Raw genomic sequence first — 17,500 nt, forward strand, 5'->3', positions numbered from 1 at the left:
TTATTATTTTTCTTATTTTCTGTCAAAGACATTGACTTTACAATATTAAAGCAATGTATTATAATATGAAAATAAAGATGAATGATGAAGCTTGATGCATGTATTGGTTGATGATGATGATGATGATGATGATGATGATGATGATGAAGAAGAACTCGTCTTGGATGAGGACCACTACAGCTAAATTGTTGCAGAAATGCTCCCAAGTGTAAAATCCCATATTCTGCACATTTAATTAAAGTGTTTTAAGGAGAGAGGGGAGTGATCAAGGAGTGAACAGTGAGTGCACAGGGGGTGTACAGGGGGTGATCAGGGAGTGATCAGGGAGTGCACAGGGAGTGTACAGGAAATGTGTACAGGGAGTAAACAGGCCAAGAGGAAAAGCTGTAGGTGAAATCATGAGCATGACATCAGTGAAACTCTTTACTTGTGTCAATGAAATGTTTATTATCTGTAATCACATGACGGTGTGAAAAACATCAGTCTGAGAGTAATAAATGGTATTGTACATGTTCTCTACAGCAGCTGTACCACAGATCAGTGCTCGGGAAATCTAAGGAAAATCTCTCTTAGGAAGTTCTGCCATCTTGTGGCTGCAGGTTTATATTACATCGTAATTAACCTGTATCCGCGCCACAGCGGATCATCTGCATGTTGAATTTGGCACATGTTTTACGCTGGATGTCCTTCCTAACCCAACCCTCCCCATTTATCCGGGCTTGGGACCGGCACTAAGAGTGGCAGGGGTTGGTTCCCTGACCGGGGATAGAACCCGGGCCGCATCCTAACCACTAGACCACCAGGGGACCTGTATATGAGAGTGTATTTATAACTGCTTCTGAATGAGTTTCTCTCCAGACTCCAGCTCAGGGAGGTGTGGAGCCACGGAGCAGAGCAAGTTCAGGAAGTAGTTCGTGTAACTGATCCTCTGTTTATGTTTTACACACTTTTATTAAAAGTCCATTTTTACACTAATTTACAAAGTCACAGTTGTGAGTGTAAATAATTAACCAGGAGATAGATCTAGAACAAAATCAGGAGAAAAATCAGGAGTTAAATTAGGAATTAAAGTGGAAATGTTCTCTTCCAGTATCTATCAGAAGAACTGACCCGGTTCTGGTCTGTATCATGACATGTTGCAGTGAGTGTGTGCTTTGTGTATTGTCCTGTGGTGGTGACGTCTCTGACCCTCACAGGAAAAGACACATCACAGTCTGTACTGAACATCTGCCCTGGTGCCTCTGTGTGAGGGCATCTACACCTGCTTTATCATTCTCTAATGTTCATGACTGAAATCAGGGAGACCATGTGATAATGTCTCAGTACTCTACGAGCTCAGCACGAGGTTCTGAGACTCACTGCTCAGCTCTTGTGGTTGTGTGGTGTGTGTGTGTGTGTGTGTGTGTGTGTGTGTGTGTGTGTGTGTGTGTGTGTGTGTGTGTGTGTGTGTGAGAGAGAGAGACAAGCGACAGGCAGCAGTAGAAAAGCCCAAGCTAGACAGAGAGAACACACACACACACACACACACACACACACACACACACACACACACACACACACACACACACACACACACACACACAGCACAACCAATGTCTGGAATCTCTGCGCTGTGATTGGGTGCTGAGTTGTATCCTGGAGACAAGCTCCTCCCACTGCCAGCCTGGTGGTGTCTCTGAGAGTGTGATCTGCCTGTGTCACTGTAGTGCATACGAGGGAGAGGTGGAGGAGGGAGGAGAGAGAGAGAGAGAGAGAGATAGGGAAAGGGAGAGAGGGGAGGGGAAGAGAGATAGAGAGAGAGAGAGAGGGGGGGAGAGGGAGGGAGGAGAGAGAGAGAGAGAGAGAGAGAGAGTGTGAGAGAGAGAGGGAGGGAGGAAAACAGGCCTCCACCCTGACTATGAGTGAAATGGGAGTGTGTGTGAGGGATAAAGCGGCAGCACTCGACATCATCTACTGTACATCTGTGATCTAAAACAGCTATGGAGAAAAGGTAAGGATCTCTCATTCCATCTCTCTCGCTCTTTCTCTCTTTCACACACGAGTGAGGGATAGAGGGAGTCTGTATTGTGCAAGCAGCAGCATCTGTGCTACCATGTTGCCCTGGAAGCAAGAAACAGGAACGAGTGATGATCAGGGAGGAGATGGAGGAGAGGAACTGAAGTAGGTGAAGATGGAAGGAGATGGTGGAGATGGTTGAGAGAAGATGAAGCAGGTGTAGGAGGAGGAGATGCAGATAGAGACTCCCATGTGCACACGTCCTGCAGGGATGTAATACTCGTTAAAACCTGGTTTTCCTGCAGCTGATTCACACATTCTGCTTTCTGCAGGAACACAGATATGATGCATGTTGGTATCTCACACTCCCTGAATAAACCCACAGCTGTATAGAATCTTGATCAATCTGAGCATCTTCACTGATCATCTCCAGCTGTGTGATGGATCTCAGACTCTCAGCAGTGACGCTACTGGACTTTCTTTATGCTACTCTGACTAGCATGTAGCTACAATGCTAATGCTCCATCTGCTTATGCCAAGTGCAGATCCTTCCTTAGCCCTGAGTGATTCATCATCATCAACATCACCATCCTCATTATCATCATCATCATCATCACTGATATCTCCACTCCACATTCTCAGAAACCTATAAGAAACGTGTTCAGTAAAAAAAGTATCAGTATCAGTTCATTATCTCAGAAGCTTTGATCAGCTGAAGCACCTTCACACCGCAGTGGTGCCCAGATTCCTGTTCTTTGTGGACAGGAGAGGAAACTGATGAGATCTTCTGCTTGTTGTTGAAACAAGGTGTGACATGGTGATGTCCAGGTGGAAACACATTATCGGTGAGAAGAAGAGGACTAGAGCTGACTAAAGAAGTATACACCACACTTTACACACATAATGCACAGAAAGGCATATTAGAAGCATCAGGATGAGGAGAAGAAAGCTGGGATTAGGTTCCACCTAAACACAGATGCTGAGAGATGAAGTTGCTGAGCTACCACATGATCTTAACATCTACTCTGGGAACCTCATGGAAACATGAACTAAGATAGAAAAATATTTTCAATATACTTCATTTAGTAGCAATATCTTCTTTCTTCTAAGAAATAACTGCATCACCAGCAGGAAATCTGGTCCACACACACGAACACTAAACTCCAATGAGTTCCAGTCAGAACATTCCTCCAGCTGCTCTGACTTCTCATGAACTTCACACCAGGAACTCTGGAGCTCTATAGGACCTGAAGATTAGAATGTGTGGGTTTTTGTAGCTTGTTGGTTCTTCTGTTTAATTATTTTATTACTTGTAATCACAGATTTTTCATTCATAATCTAATGGGTTTATCCTTAAAATGATGTAATCAGTGCAATAGAGTTTATATATCTGTGTGTGTGTCTGTGTGTGTGTGTGTGTGTGTGTGTGTGTGTGTGTGTGTGTGTGTGTGTGTTTCCTCCACAGGGCCGAGTGTAAAATGAAGGGAGATTATATTTGGCCTACAAAAGTCTGTGTCTTCAGTGGATCAGATAAACTGTACAGGCCACATTAGAGTAAAACACACACACACACACACACACACACACACACACACACACACACACACACACACACACACACACACACACACACACACACACAGGAGTTCAAAATAACGGTAAGTAACATCTCAGACTTACATTGCCTGCAGTTGTTGTGTTGTTTGTTTGTTGTTCTTGGTCAGGCTCAGATTCCCATCATACAGTGGCTAGCCACCGTGCTAACAGGCTAACAGAAGGCTAACAGGCTAACTTCCTGTGAAACGTGATGCACATCACATAGACACTCTTTTTGATCTGATGCTAACGCACAAAGAGGAAAGCACTATCTACCCTCTTCTACATGAACTTACAGAAGCACGTGATTGGCTAGTGTCACTGTGATTGACAGGAGAGAGATCATATGCTCCGCCCACTCAATAATCACAACCAGTCACACTCTCTGATACCCTGTGATTGTGGTTTTGGCTGTTTGTGACTTTTTTTTGCTCGTCTGAAGGGTTTCCTGATTCATCACTCACAGAGTTTTTTATTTCTGTACAGTTTTGAGAAGAAATAAACTCAGATGTTTGGTCTCTTATGTTCTTCAGCTGAAATACTGATGACTTTTTTTCACATCATTTATCTTCACTGCTGCATGGTTCTGTCCTCAGTCTGTGCTCGTCTGCACTAATCTGCACTCGTCTGCGTGATCGTCTGCACTCGTTCTCCCTCCAAACCACATGGAGGCACAGCAAGGTTCTCCGGACAGCAGCAGTGAGGAATGTACCGTTCTGGAGGCTTTTCCTGGCAAAGAAACAGTTTGCACTCAACATAAAGGAAAAGTAGGGAATTTATTTAATTTCTTTACTATAATCAGAAATAAAAGTTACATTACATCATTAATAATCAGATACTTAACACGTCTACATACACCACCTTCACCTTCAGTTCCATTCATATTTATTTTTATATAAAACTACATCGTGTCTGTGGGAGTCACGTGCTAAAAGATTCACGTGGAGAGTCGAGAGATGAACTACTGAAATCAGTTTCCTGTACAGAACCTACGGGAGATTTTGGGATGCTTTGCTCGTGCAGTCCAGTTGAAAATAAACGAATCACTCTTTAAGACGACTCGTTCTTCTGAGTCACGTTAAAGACTCGTTCAAAATCAACGAATCGGTTATGATGTCTAATGTCTCCTGTGACTCCAATATTTCTGCCCTAGATTTAGAGCTCAGACAGCATGTACCCAGGACTCAACTGTGGTCTCCATTCACTAAGAACATCAGTGTGTCCCCAAACAGATTCTCACACACACACACACACACACACACACACACACACACACACACACACACACACACACACACACACACACGTCTGTAAACGTTATTGATATAATTTCCCTATTTTAATCTGTATTTCAGGTGGTAGCAGTTTATTGCTTGGCCTGTGAGAGTGCAGTGTGTGAGGAGTGTATTGTTGAAGAACATGCAGCCCATCGGACAGATTCACTGGAAAAAATTGTGGATCAGCAGCGAACAGCATTACACGAAAGTGTGAATGCAGCTCAGAACAGGTACAACTCCAGATCCTACACAAGGGTTTTCTTACTGTGCAGGACACTCAGGTTCTTCCACTCTGAACTTCAGAAAAACAATCGTGATGTTACAGCTTACAGAAATGTTCTATACACAATTTGGAGTAGAAACTCATGGTGTGTGTGATGGTCAGGGGGGCACATACTTTTGGTGTTTTAGTAGATTCACTCTTGTCATAGATTGTGGTCAGATAAAGGCCTGGGTTTTGATCAGTCCATTCCAACACATTTTGGTGTTGAAGCGCTTCATGTGACTTTGGCAAATATAGATTTTTGAAGATGAAGCTCTGTCCACCGGTCTAAGGTCTCTGACTGGAACAGATTTTGAAGTTCTATCCATCTTGCTGTAGACATTAACTTACCATTGCGTCCTCACATCGTGATGTTGCCACCTCTATGCTTCACGGTGATGGTGATGATGGTGGTCACATAGTGAGAAGCAATGTTGGGTTTTGGCTGAACATAGTGTTCAAGTTGTTGTGAAGAGGAGTCCATGATCAACCAAATATTATTGGATCAGATTTTCATTTTCAGATTTTGAATGCTGATGTAGATGAAAGGAGTTTCCTGTTCACACACAGTTTCTAACATTTCACACAAATACTTCATCCAAACTATATGCCAGTGACATCTGACGTTCTCTACTGTATGGATAGTGGGAGTTGTTTGATTGTCTTTGATTGGTTGATTATCTCCCAGGCTTCCTCAGATCAGAGAAGCTTTACAGTCACTGAAGGACATCCTGCATCAGCTAGGCACTCTGAAGAACTCTATTGAGGAAAACATTCATTCCTCCTTCAGTGAGTTGCACAAGACCCTGGACACACGTAAGAGTGTTCTGCTCATGGAGTTAGAGGTCACCTATGGATTAAAGCAGAAGGTGTGAGATGTTCATTCTTTCAGAAACACATTCTGCTGTGATTACTAAAGTTTGTCCAATCAGAGGACCTTTATGGGTAAATGATAGAATTGATGTTGATTAATTTGTTTGTGTTTTAGGTTCTTCAGAATCAGTTAGACACCCTGCTGAAAGAGGAGGCTGAAATCAGCAACAGCTGCAGTCAGATGGGAGAAGCGTTGGATGGGGCAAGTGTGGCTGTTGTTCTGCAGACTCATAAAGACTTTGGAGAGCGATTGAGTGAGCTGTCCAGCCAGGGCCTCCCCCTCCAACCTGAAGAGAACGATCAGTTGGAGCTCATGATGGAAGTAGAGGGTCTTCGCAAATCCATCCACAACTTGGGTGCCATTATCACCACCAACGCCGTGGCCAGCCAGACTGAGGCTTCGGGAGATGGTCTGGAGCAATGCATTGTAGGTCAGCCAACGTCCATCATCATAACCACCAGAGACAAGTCAGGAGGCTTGTGTAAGTCAGGCAATGCGGCCATCTCGGGAGAAGTCTTCACTCCCGATGGCAGTGTCATGGATGGGGAGGTTTTGGACCATAAGAACGGCACCTATGAGTTCCTTTACACATTGCACAAGGAGGGCGACTTTAGTCTGGCACTGAGACTCTACGATCAACACATCAAGGGAAGCCCCTTTCAGCTGAAGGTCACCAATTCTCCAGACGATTCTCCCACTACCACGTCCGGAGCCAACGCTGCCTCCACGGGCTCCAGTGAGGGCGGTGCGAGGAGACGGAGCGCCAAGTCCCCGGGGAGCAGGAGTCGACAAAAAGGGGTGCGAAGAGGGGGGAGCTTGTTCAGCACACCCAAGAAAAAAGTAAATGCCATCGAAGACGATCTTATCTTCAGAATCGGTGAGCAGAACGATTCCCAGATTTAGACCCTGTTGATGCTGCAGTCCTCAGGAAACACTACTAATCACAGTTTCTATTGCAACAGGGTTTTATTTTTCAATCATTACATTAATGTCACATGAGTCACACTCGCTTATATACCTGTGGCTTCAACAACTCCAGAATCTCTTCTCAGGGATGAAGGGATCTGGAGAATAAGAATAAATAATAAATAATCATTCATTTATTCATACAATGATTTATTTCACAGGAACAAAAGGAAGAAATAAAGGGGAATTCACAAATCTCCAGGGTGTCGCTGCCTCAGCAGAAAGTATCCTGATTGCAGACAGTAATAATCAGTGTGTTCAGGTGATTCCTTACTTTCATCATCTCACAAGGTTGGGCTTTGATATTTGGAAATTTCTGGCAAAGTGTGAGCATGTAGCCGTACTGCTCATGTGCCCAAGGCTGGAGCTACTGAACTGCTTAGGGGCAAATTACACTAAAGTTTCAGATAAAAGAAACGCTTGATGTATTTATTGTCTGTTTGATTGTCCAGATCTTCTCCAATGAGGGAGAGTTTCTGAGCCGGTTTGGAGTTCGTGGTCGTTCTCCAGGGCAGCTGCAGAGACCCACTGGAGTCGCTGTGCATCCCAATGGTGACATTATCATTGCTGACTATGATAACAAGTGGGTTAGCATCTTCTCCAGTGATGGCAAATACAAGGTGAGTGCTCTTATCTACCACTGCACTGCAACAACAGTTCAATGTAAGAAACAGGTTCTTGTGCTGGTCAAGGAGAACCTCCTGTCCTCCTGAACCTCCTGACACACCTGATTTAACTCAGATAGGGCACTTCAGTACATGCTTACATCTAACAGACTGAAGGAGTGAAGTTCAGGTGTGTACATCTGGAATGAGGTTACGATGGTGGAGCACACATGATCTACGTCTACACAAATCCAGATAAATTTAATAACAGTGTTTTCATCTAAAAAAACGAGCTACTTTTTACTAAAAAAACACTTTTGTTTCCAATCGTTTCCAAAAAGTTGCTCATCCACACTGAAAGGTCTGAAAACGTTTATGTCCCTGAACTGAACATGTGCAAAACGTAAGACCCGCGTCATTTCCACTTTCTGTTTATTTTCTTTCCAGCTCTTTGTAATGTTGCGGCAACAACTAAACCTGCATTGTTTCCGAAAGCCTGCGCTTTCACACACAGTCCACACTGTGGCGCTAAAACATGAACAAGAGAAAAATATGCACTTTCAAATAGAAACGTAGCAGTGTGGACACGGCCTTTGTGAGCAGTTGTGTGGAGTTCTGAAGTCTGTAAGAAGCAGGAGGTAACTAAAGTCTGGATCATGAGGAGATTCTGTAGACTGGTGGACGTGATGTGCTCGGATCTGTTGGAGCAATCTTCTGGATGATAGTGTGAGCGCAGCATGGTCTGTGCAGAGATCAGTGATGGTGCATCATGGGAGAGATCTTACTGCACATCACTTCTGTTTTGTTGAATTCGATCTAAAGATGGAAAAAAAGTTAAGGAGACTCTGCTGATATCTGTTGCTGGATCTTTCTGCTCTGTAGGCTAAGCTGGGCGCTGGTAGGCTGATGGGTCCGAAGGGTGTGTCTGTGGATCAGAATGGTCACGTTATCGTTGTGGACAACAAGGCCTGCATGGTGTTCATCTTCCAGCCAAGTGGGAAACTCGTAACCAAGTTCGGCAGCAGAGGAAACGGTGACAAACAGTTTGCAGGTAAGAAAATCCACATCACTCTGTTTTCCACAGAGAGGAAGAGCATGATCAAAGATCTTAACTTCATATCTCACCATCAGACCAGGAGTAGGAGGAGTTTCCCTTCTGTCTGCTTCTTCTAAAGTTTCTCCATCATGTTGTCTTTCTATAAAGTCACTTTATGACAGTAAAGTTCATGATAAAAAACTTAAATAAAATGAATAGATTTGTGAGTAAACTCCAGAAGTATTGGCACCTTTGGTAAAGATCTGTACCTCATACAACCATCTTCAGTAAGAGCTTTATCTTGATCTGGGTGCTGGATCTCAGGAACACTGTGATGTTGGACTACACTCTGCCTCAGTGTGATGCCAGTCCATCATCATGCACACACTAATACACCAAGTCAGATAGGGTGCCAATAATTCTGCATCTGATTTTACACTCTGTGTGTTTCCAGGGCCACATTTCGCTGCAGTCAACAATAATAATGAAATAATCGTCACTGACTTTCATAATCATTCAGTCAAGGTAAGATTTCTGCCCTGAAACTGTGCTGTAATGAGAACATCAGCAGCAGAGTGGTGTGAGTGAGTGACCTCCTCAATGTTCTCGCTATGATTCATGTGGAAGGTTGGTAAAGCGAGTTTCTGCTGTAGTTCCTCCTCATCGCTCTCTCTATCTTTCTTAAGATCTTAAGATCTTGGGATCTGAATGAACCCTGCTCTCAGAATCCTTTACTGAGTTCTGCAGCTCTCTGAGATCATCCAGGATTTTATTTCTCCTTCACTATACTAGATCTTCTCTGCTCTTATTTTCAGGTGTTCAGTGCTGAAGGCGAGTTCCTGCTTAAATTCGGCTCGAATGGTGAAGGTAACGGTCAGTTCAACGCTCCTACAGGTGTGGCAGTGGACGTTAACGGGAACATCATCGTAGCTGACTGGGGGAACAGTCGCATTCAGGTATTACACTCGCGGAATCAGGGGCAAGCCAGGAAATATAATAAGTACCTGCTACAGGTGTGTTTTCATCTGTGAGTAGAAACGTGATATGGTGTGGACTGGTCTCCTGTGTTGTGGCAGGTGTTCGATGGAAGCGGTTCGTTCCTGTCCTACATCAACACGGCGGCGGATCCTCTGTACGGGCCGCAGGGTCTCGCCCTGACCTCCGACGGCCACGTGGTGGTGGCTGACTCTGGGAATCACTGTTTTAAGGTGTACCGTTACCTGCAGTGATTCTCAACCTCACAATTATCACCTGCTGTCCTGCTGCAGATCCATCACACTTTCCCTCCTCCTGCTAACTGCTTCTGCTGAACGACTCGATGCATAATTAATGTCAGGTGAATGTTTGGGAGATCTGAGGCTCATCCAGTGAAGGTGTGGTCACATTTAACTTCCAGGTTCTGCAGGTTAGCTGCAGGAATCCCTTCACCTTGTTCTCATGGTGGATTTTATTTCTTACCTGTAAATGAGTGTAGGTTCAGTGACCTCAATGTTTGACCCTTTAAAAAACATCGTCGTCTCTCACCAAAGTGTAAAAATACTGAATTTTAAAGTCATTTCGACTGTCAATCATTCACCAGGAATCAGATACGTACACCAGGTGTTTAAATGAAGAGAACATTTTGCCTGTGTGTGTGTGTGTGTGTGTGTGTGTGTGTGTGTGTGTGTGTGTGTGTGTGTGTGTGTGTGTGTGTGTGTGTGTGTGCTGCACAGGTAAACACACTCTCAGGAGGTATAACGTGACCACAGCTTTTCTGGGTTTTGGAGACGGATATTTGGCGTCTTGTTGTTGTACGAGGTTTTACAATGAGCATGTGTTGGGAATCGAAGCTGAAAAGTCCTTTTCTCTCTGCACTTTCTCGGTTATATCCGAGTTCTGCCCTGTGCATGTGATCATCGTTCTTCAAGAACATCACGCGTTAACTCCTGCTGCACGTAAAATAAAGTATTCCTGGTCATCATGTCTCAGCAATTCCACTGCACTTATAATTCAAATCTAAACTATTACAACATTTGGAGCACGTCATCGTTGTTAACAGTCTGTGGACGTGTAGGAGCTCAAACTGTAGATCCTCATGAACACATGCTCGACTCGCCTTCTTCTAGGACTTTACTAGCAAATACCAGGCCTCTATTTTTATTTAAATATTTAAACAGGGAAAAAATAATATATTTATGTATTTATCACAATTAACGTTTCGAAGAAAAGACTGGAAGTAGTGACTTTTCTAATTTGTTGCAGGATGTGTGTAAGTGTCCTCTTTGACCAGTAGGTGGCGTAATAAAGCTTCAGGGGTCGAGTGCTCTCACCTTGCAACACCTTCTGCTATATATACTCACCATGTATATTATATACACTCTTATTCCATATGCCATCTTCTCACCATCAGCCTGGTTTCCACCTGGAGCTTCCCATCATCACGTTCACGTGAAGATCCTCACGTTCTCTTCTGACTGTTTGAATGTTGTAGAGATGTACTTGTACTGAAATATAACGACTGTAGGAATGTTCTGAATGGGGAAAATTGAATGTTTATGTTCTGTACAAAAAATCGATTAAAAAAAGCTTTTAAATGTTATTTTTATCAGAAATCTTCAAAAGAATTCGCTCGTAATCGCGTCCCTGAGGATTCGTGTGTTTACAGTTTCTGATGTTGGAGTCGTGATGTCATGACATCATCATCCTGAACACCATTAAATTATTCATGCAGACAGCTCTCTGTGTGTGTGTGTGTGTGTGTGTGTGTGTGTCAGAGATGATAAATGATAAACATATTACCTTTTAAAGGAAGAAGATTTGGTATTTAATATAACTGGGGCTGTGAAATGAACACATTAAAAACGCCGTAACGCAAATTAATTTTAAGGGCACTCATTTTATTAAAAAGCGATTGAACGCAGCACACATTTCTGTATGACCATTTGTATTAAAAATATAAATAAATAAATATAAAGGAGGCAAAATGAAAACCTTGAACGCAGCACACATTTATTCACCACAGCTTCTTTACTCAGATATACCAAAAACTCCAACGGAACAAAATTTTTATTCATTAAACATTTGTTTTACTGATGTGTCAAATCAAACACTAAAATCTGCATGATGTAACATCCGGCAATTAAAACCGTCCGTGTGGAAACAGAAAAAGTTTCGTTTGGTGTCCTAATGATTTACCAGAATTACTTTAAAACATTTCTAGAAAATGTAGTCTTCATGTTTTATGTTGAGTTTGGTTTCACTAATAATAAACATACATTTGCATAAAGCATCAATATTTCTCCATGTTCATGTTTATTAGAGAATTAAAAACCTGAAAAATTTTAATTTTAAGGTACATTTAGAACAGATAAAAATGTGTGATTAAATTCTGATTATCACAAGTAATTAATGACAATCAATATTTAAATGGATTGACAGCCCTAATTTAATTATAAACAACAGTCAGAATTTAAATATCTGTATGTATAATTTAAATAACAACTGAATATAAAATTCAATCACAAAAATATTCCAGAAATGACAAAAAAAAAAACAATTAATAACCAATCAAAAACTAGTGTTTCTGCCTCTTGTGTGCAGTAGTGTTGTAAACGTTACACAACACACACACACACACACACACACACACACACACACACACACACACACACACACACACACACACACACCGAGTAAGAGAAAATCACCTCAATTCCAAAATGTTGGGTCTCTGTGTAAAATGCAAATAAAACAGAATGTAATTTACAAATCTGATAAAACTGTTTTTTAATTACAACAGAACACAAAAAAACAGATCAAATGTGTAAACTGAGGAAATAAGCCATTTTAAGAAAAAGGTTCAGGGTTAGAGTTAGGGTTTAGGGTTAGAGGGTTAGGGTTTAGGGTTAGAGGGTTAGGGGTTAGAGTTAGGGTTTAGGGGTAGAGGGTAATGGTTTAGGGTTAGGGTTAGAGGGTTAGGGTTTAGGGTTAGGTTTAGAGGGTTAGGGTTTAGGGTTAGGGTTTAGGGTTAGAGTTAGGGATTAGGGTTAAAGGGTAATGTTTTAGGGTTAGGGTTAGAGGGTTAAGGTTTAGGGTTAGGTTTAGAGGGTTAGGGTTTAGGGTTAGGGTTTAGGGTTAGGGGTTAGGGTTAGAGTTAGGGTTTAGGGTTAGAGGGTAATGTTTTAGGGTTAGGGTTAGAGGGTAAGAGGGTTAGGGGTTAGGGTTAGAGTTAGGGTTTAGGGTTAGAGGGTAATGTTTTAGAGTTAGGGTTAGGGTTAGTGTTAGGGGTTAGGGTTAGAGTTAGGGTTTAGGGTTAGAGGGTAATGTTTTAGAGTTAGGGTTAGAGGGTAATGGTTTAGGGTTAGGGTTAGAGGGTTTAGGGTTAGAGGGTTAGGGTTTAGGGTTAGAGGGTAAGAGGGTTAGGGGTTAGGGTTAGAGTTTAGGGTTAGAGGGTAATGGTTTAGGGTTAGGGTTTAGGGTTAGAGGGTTAATGGTTTAGGGTTAGAGGGTAAGAGGGTTAGGGGTTAGGGTTAGAGTTGGGGTTTAGGGTTAGAGGGTAATGGTTTAGGGTTAGAGGGTTAGGGTTTAGGGTTAGAGGGTAAGAGGGTTAGGGGTTAGGGTTAGAGTTGGGGTTTAGGGTTAGAGGGTAATGGTTTAGGGTTAGGGTTAGAGGGTTAGGGTTTAGGGTTAGAGGGTAAGAGGGTTAGGGTTAGAGGGTTAGAGTTGGGGTTAAGGGTTAGAGGGTATTGGTTTAGGGTTAGAGGGTTAGGGGTTAGGGTTAGAGGGTTGGAGTTAGGGTTTAGGGTTAGAGGGTAATGTTTTAGGGTTAGGGTTAGAGGGTTAGGGTTTAGGGTTAGAGGGTAAGAGGGTTAGGGTTAGAGGGTTAGAGTTGGGGTTTAGAGTTAGAGGGTATTGGTTTAGGGTTAGGGTTAGGGTTAGAGGGTTAGAGTTAGGGTTTAGGGTTAGAGGGTAATGTTTTAGGGTTAGGGTTAGAGGGTAAGAGGGTTAGGGGTTAGGGTTTAGGGTTAGAGGGTAATGGTTTAGGGTTAGAGGGTTAGGGTTTAGGGTTAGAGGGTTAGGGTTAGAGGGTTAGAGTTGGGGTTTAGGGTTAGAGGGTATTGGTTTAGGGTTAGGGTTAGAGGGTAAGAGGGTTAGGGGTTAGGGTTAGAGTTAGGGTTTAGGGTTAGAGGGTAATGGTTTAGGGTTAGAGGGTTAGGGTTTAGGGTTAGAGGGTAAGAGGGTTAGGGTTAGAGTTGGGGTTTAGGGTTAGAGGGTATTGGTTTAGGGTTAGGGTTAGAGGGTTAGGGTTAGAGGGTTAGGGTTTAGGGTTAGAGGGTAATGTTTTAGGGTAAGAGGGTTAGGGGTTAGGGTTAGAGTTAGGGTTTAGGGTTAGAGGGTAATGGTTTAGGGTTAGAGGGTTAGAGGGTAAGAGGGTTAGGGGTTGGGGTTAGAGTTAGGGTTTAGGGTTAGAGAGTAAAGTTTTAGGGTTAGAGGGTTAGGGTTTAGGGTTTAGGGTTTAGGGTTAGGGGGTAAGAGGGTTAGGGTTTAGGGGTTAGGGTTAGAGGGTGAGGGTTTAGGTTATAGGGTTAGAGGGTAAGATGGTTAGGGTTTAGGGTTAGAGGGTTGGGGTTTAGGTTAGGGTTTAGGTTTTAGGGTTAAAAGGGTAAGATGGTTAGGGTTAGAGGGTTAGAGGGTTAGAGTTTAGGGGTTACGGTTAGAGGGTAAGAGGGTGGAAAACTCTTCTGTGGTCACACAAATCTAAATATTTATTTCTTTTTAGAAACCATGGACACCACGTCCTTCAGACTAAAGGATTAACTGCATCTATTACAACAGTATGACTTTGTAGTTGAGTCCAGGTGCTGAACTGACCTGCTGAAATCTGGACATTTCACTATCCTGTATCAGACACATATGGAACAACATTCCTCTCCCAAAACCTCAGCAACTGGTCTACTCATTTCTCAGATGTATACAGACAGAAGACCTGATGCTACACAGTGGGAAACAGTCCTGCAACAAGACGTGATAAAGCATCAAAAGCCAAATGACATTTTCTCCATAAAATGGTTTAGATTTTGTTTATACAATTGATATTTTCTGTCTTCTATTGTGAATCAAATCAAATCAAACCTTCTTTATATTTACATTTTACACAATGTCACAACTTTTCTGGACTTAAGCTTTTAATATATAAACAGTGGTGCAGTAACGTGGTGCAGTAACGTGGTGCAGTAACGTGGTGCAGTAACGTGGTGCAGTAACGTGGTGCAGTAACGTGGTGGTAAAAAAACAGCAACTGAATTTTACTGAACTCTGCACCCTGTAATGAAAGTGCATCTAATAATGATCTAATAATCACAACACAATTTGTACAGCCAAACACACACACACACACACACACACACACACACACACACACACACACACACACACACACACACAGGAGATTTCTCAGTAAAACAAAAACACAAGCATCCACCACACTGAGGACACACACACACACACACACACACACACACACACACACACACACACACACACACACACACACACACCACAGTTTAAACACTTTTATGACACAAATACTGTATAATTAAATAAATATTAAATAAGGCGTTTGACACACACTCTTATGGAATCTGAGAGAAACGTCACATTCCTCAAACTTCATGAACAAACTCCAGACCTGATTCAGTTCTACTGCAACAGCCGCTGTGTGTGTGTGTGTGTGTGTGTGTGTGTGTGTGTGTGTGTGTGTGTGAGAGAGATCATTACAAGTTTTACTGAAGGTTCCAGGTAAACAACTGTGTGTGAGAGAGTGTGTGATTGTGTGTGTGAGAGAGTGTGTGTGTGCACAAGTGTGAGAGAGAGTGTGTGTGTATGTGTGTGTGTGTGTGTGTGTGAGATCATTACAAGTTTTACTAAAGGTTCCAGTTAAACAACTGTGTGTGAGAGAGTGTGTGATTGTGTGTGTGAGAGAGTGTGTGTGTGCACAAGTGTGAGAGAGAGTGTGTGTGTATGTGTGTGTGTGTGTGTGTGTGTGAGATCATTACAAGTTTTACTGAAGGTTCCAGGTAAACAACTGTGTGTGAGAGAGTGTGTGATTGTGTGTGTGAGAGAGTGTGTGTGTGCACAAGTGTGAGAGAGAGTGTGTGTGTATGTGTGTGTGTGTGTGTGTGTGTGTGTGTGTGTGAGATCATTACAAGTTTTACTGAAGGTTCCAGGTAAACAACTGTGTGTGAGAGAGTGTGTGATTGTGTGTGTGAGAGAGTGTGTGTGTGCACAAGTGTGAGAGAGAGTTTGTGGGTGTGTGTGTGTGTGTGTGTGTACATGTGCGCGTGTTTTTCACTGTAATGTGAGAATGATGGTACAATGTAAGGCTGTGGTGATGGTGGTGGTGGTGGTGGCAGTGATGGTGGTGGTGGTGGTGGCAGTGATGCTGGTGGTGGTGGTGGTGGTGGTGATGATGGTGGTGGTGAGGTTGCTGAGGTTGGTGATGGTGGTGGTGGTGATGGTGGTAAGGTGGTTGATGGTGGTGATGGTGATGGTGGTGGTAAGGTGGGTGATGGTGATGGTGGTGAGGTTGGTGATGGTGGTTTACAGATGTGGAGCTCCAGTGTTGGTGTTCTGCTGTATATAAGGGTATGAAAAAGCTGAGATGTTCTCCATCACTCCAGACCCAGGGAAAAATGGATCCCATGTACAACTGCGATGATGATGGGCTGCCAGGCCACCTGGTACCGGCGCCAGTCCAACAGCTGTCCATACAGCACATGTGTCTTTTCCCAGCTGCAGGCCAGGGTCAAGGTCTCACACACACACACACACACACACACACACACACACACACACACACACACACACACACACACACACAGTAATTAAAGGTAAAGAATACGGGTTGTTCATCATCCTCTTCAGATCCACTTTCTCATTACAGTAAGGACACGTCTGCTTCTTACCCACAATGCACCAGCCCCGAATACAGAACTCATGAAATCTGTCAGCAACAACAACATAAACACAAACACCAGGAACACGTCAACACCACGAACATCTCAACAGCAAAAACATATCTAATAATGAATAAGGAAGTTCTCTGGTGGTGAGGACCAGGTTCTGATAAAGGTCATGTAGCGTACACGTGATTACAGGAGAGCTGAAACGTGTCCTCAATTACACCCTCTTCATCCACATCCACCAACGTCTTTTGTCCACACACAGCACACACATCATGGCTCAGACTGCGGGACGGCATTCCTCCTCCACTATAGTACTATAACACCCACACACACACACACACACACACACACACACACACACACACACACACACACACACACACACTGAGCAGGGTGGTGGTGGTGATGTTGTTTCCTGTAGTAGAAGTGTAAAAAGAGATCTCAGTACCCCGATGGTAGACGCCATGTATTTAGAGCAGAGTTCGGCGAAGTCACGTCCCATCACTCCATAATAAAGGCCATAGAACAGCATGACCACGCCCACATCCATCGAGTCCTCCGCCTGGATCCTGTCCAATCAAAACCTTCTACATTCAGCACACTCACGTCTTATTCAAATAAAACAGAGAAACATTCAGAAACTAATGAGGTTGATGGACAGCAGGTCAGTGAGATCATTGGGGTATAAATAGTGAATTTCAGAGAGGCAGAGACTCTCAGAAGTAAAGATGTGCAGAACTTCACCGATCTGTGAAAATCTGCATCTACAAACTATAGAAAAACTTCAGAATAATGTTCCTCAACATCAAGTTACAGAACAGTTAAAAATCTTCATTTACAGAACATCATATCATCAGAAGTTTCTAAGAATTTGGAGAAATCGCTGTGCACTAGGGACAAGGGGGAAAATCAATATTGGATGTTTGTGATCTTCGGGCCCTCAGGG

At 43.1% G+C, this 17,500-nt stretch overlaps 3 protein-coding genes and 1 long non-coding RNA gene across 6 annotated transcripts in view; 3 read left to right on the forward strand and 1 right to left on the reverse strand.

Moving 5' to 3' along the window:
* Positions 1–95, forward strand: part of eslec (eosinophil lineage-specific marker) — a 1,581-nt gene extending 1,486 nt beyond the window's left edge. The window contains exon 6 of the mRNA XM_083522570.1: positions 1–95. This exon is cut by the window's left edge and continues 160 nt beyond it. The gene's annotated coding sequence lies outside the window, so the exon portion shown is untranslated.
* A 1,736-nt stretch (positions 96–1,831) lies between these two features.
* On the forward strand, positions 1,832–11,324 carry trim2b (tripartite motif containing 2b). Of its 2 annotated transcripts, XR_014530342.1 has the most exons (13): positions 1,832–1,990; positions 3,461–3,653; positions 4,188–4,358; positions 4,947–5,098; positions 5,819–5,999; positions 6,119–6,881; positions 7,132–7,232; positions 7,423–7,590; positions 8,458–8,626; positions 9,066–9,136; positions 9,427–9,567; positions 9,688–10,390; positions 10,422–11,324. XR_014530342.1 is itself a non-coding variant. In XM_083521948.1 (12 exons), exons 3-12 carry the CDS (start codon positions 4,257–4,259, stop codon positions 9,838–9,840), a joined length of 2,001 nt encoding a protein of 666 aa, XP_083378074.1. In that variant the 5' UTR covers positions 1,832–1,990; positions 3,461–3,653; positions 4,188–4,256; the 3' UTR covers positions 9,841–11,324. The 2 variants fall into 2 exon arrangements, 1 of the variants encoding a protein (XP_083378074.1); XM_083521948.1 differs by having other exon boundaries at positions 9,688–11,324.
* Positions 11,325–12,781: 1,457 nt separating this feature from the next.
* LOC310715498 lies at positions 12,782–13,057 on the forward strand. Its single transcript, XR_014530344.1, has 3 exons — positions 12,782–12,805; positions 12,924–12,955; positions 13,007–13,057. It is a non-coding gene; the product is annotated as an uncharacterized lncRNA (long non-coding RNA).
* Positions 13,058–15,093: 2,036 nt separating this feature from the next.
* rnf175 (ring finger protein 175) overlaps positions 15,094–17,500 on the reverse strand; it is a 3,117-nt gene continuing 710 nt past the window's right edge. The window contains exons 1-5 of one of the 2 annotated variants that reach the window (XR_014530371.1): positions 17,003–17,500; positions 16,735–16,868; positions 16,491–16,592; positions 16,160–16,381; positions 15,094–16,117 (exon numbers count right to left, since the gene is read on the reverse strand). The exon at positions 17,003–17,500 is cut by the window's right edge and continues 709 nt beyond it. Coding sequence is in view for 1 of the 2 variants with exons in the window: in XM_083522212.1 (XP_083378338.1) it covers positions 16,261–16,381; positions 16,491–16,592; positions 16,735–16,868; positions 17,003–17,104 (459 nt within the window). In the remaining variant the exon portion in view is untranslated. Of the gene's footprint in view, positions 16,382–16,490; positions 16,593–16,734; positions 16,869–17,002 lie in introns of both variants that reach the window. The other variant, XM_083522212.1, reaches the window with a different exon arrangement.

Source organism: Silurus aristotelis (genome assembly GCF_946808225.1).
Source record: "Silurus aristotelis genome assembly, chromosome: 20".
In the NCBI taxonomy this organism is placed as follows: Eukaryota; Metazoa; Chordata; class Actinopteri; order Siluriformes; family Siluridae; genus Silurus; species Silurus aristotelis.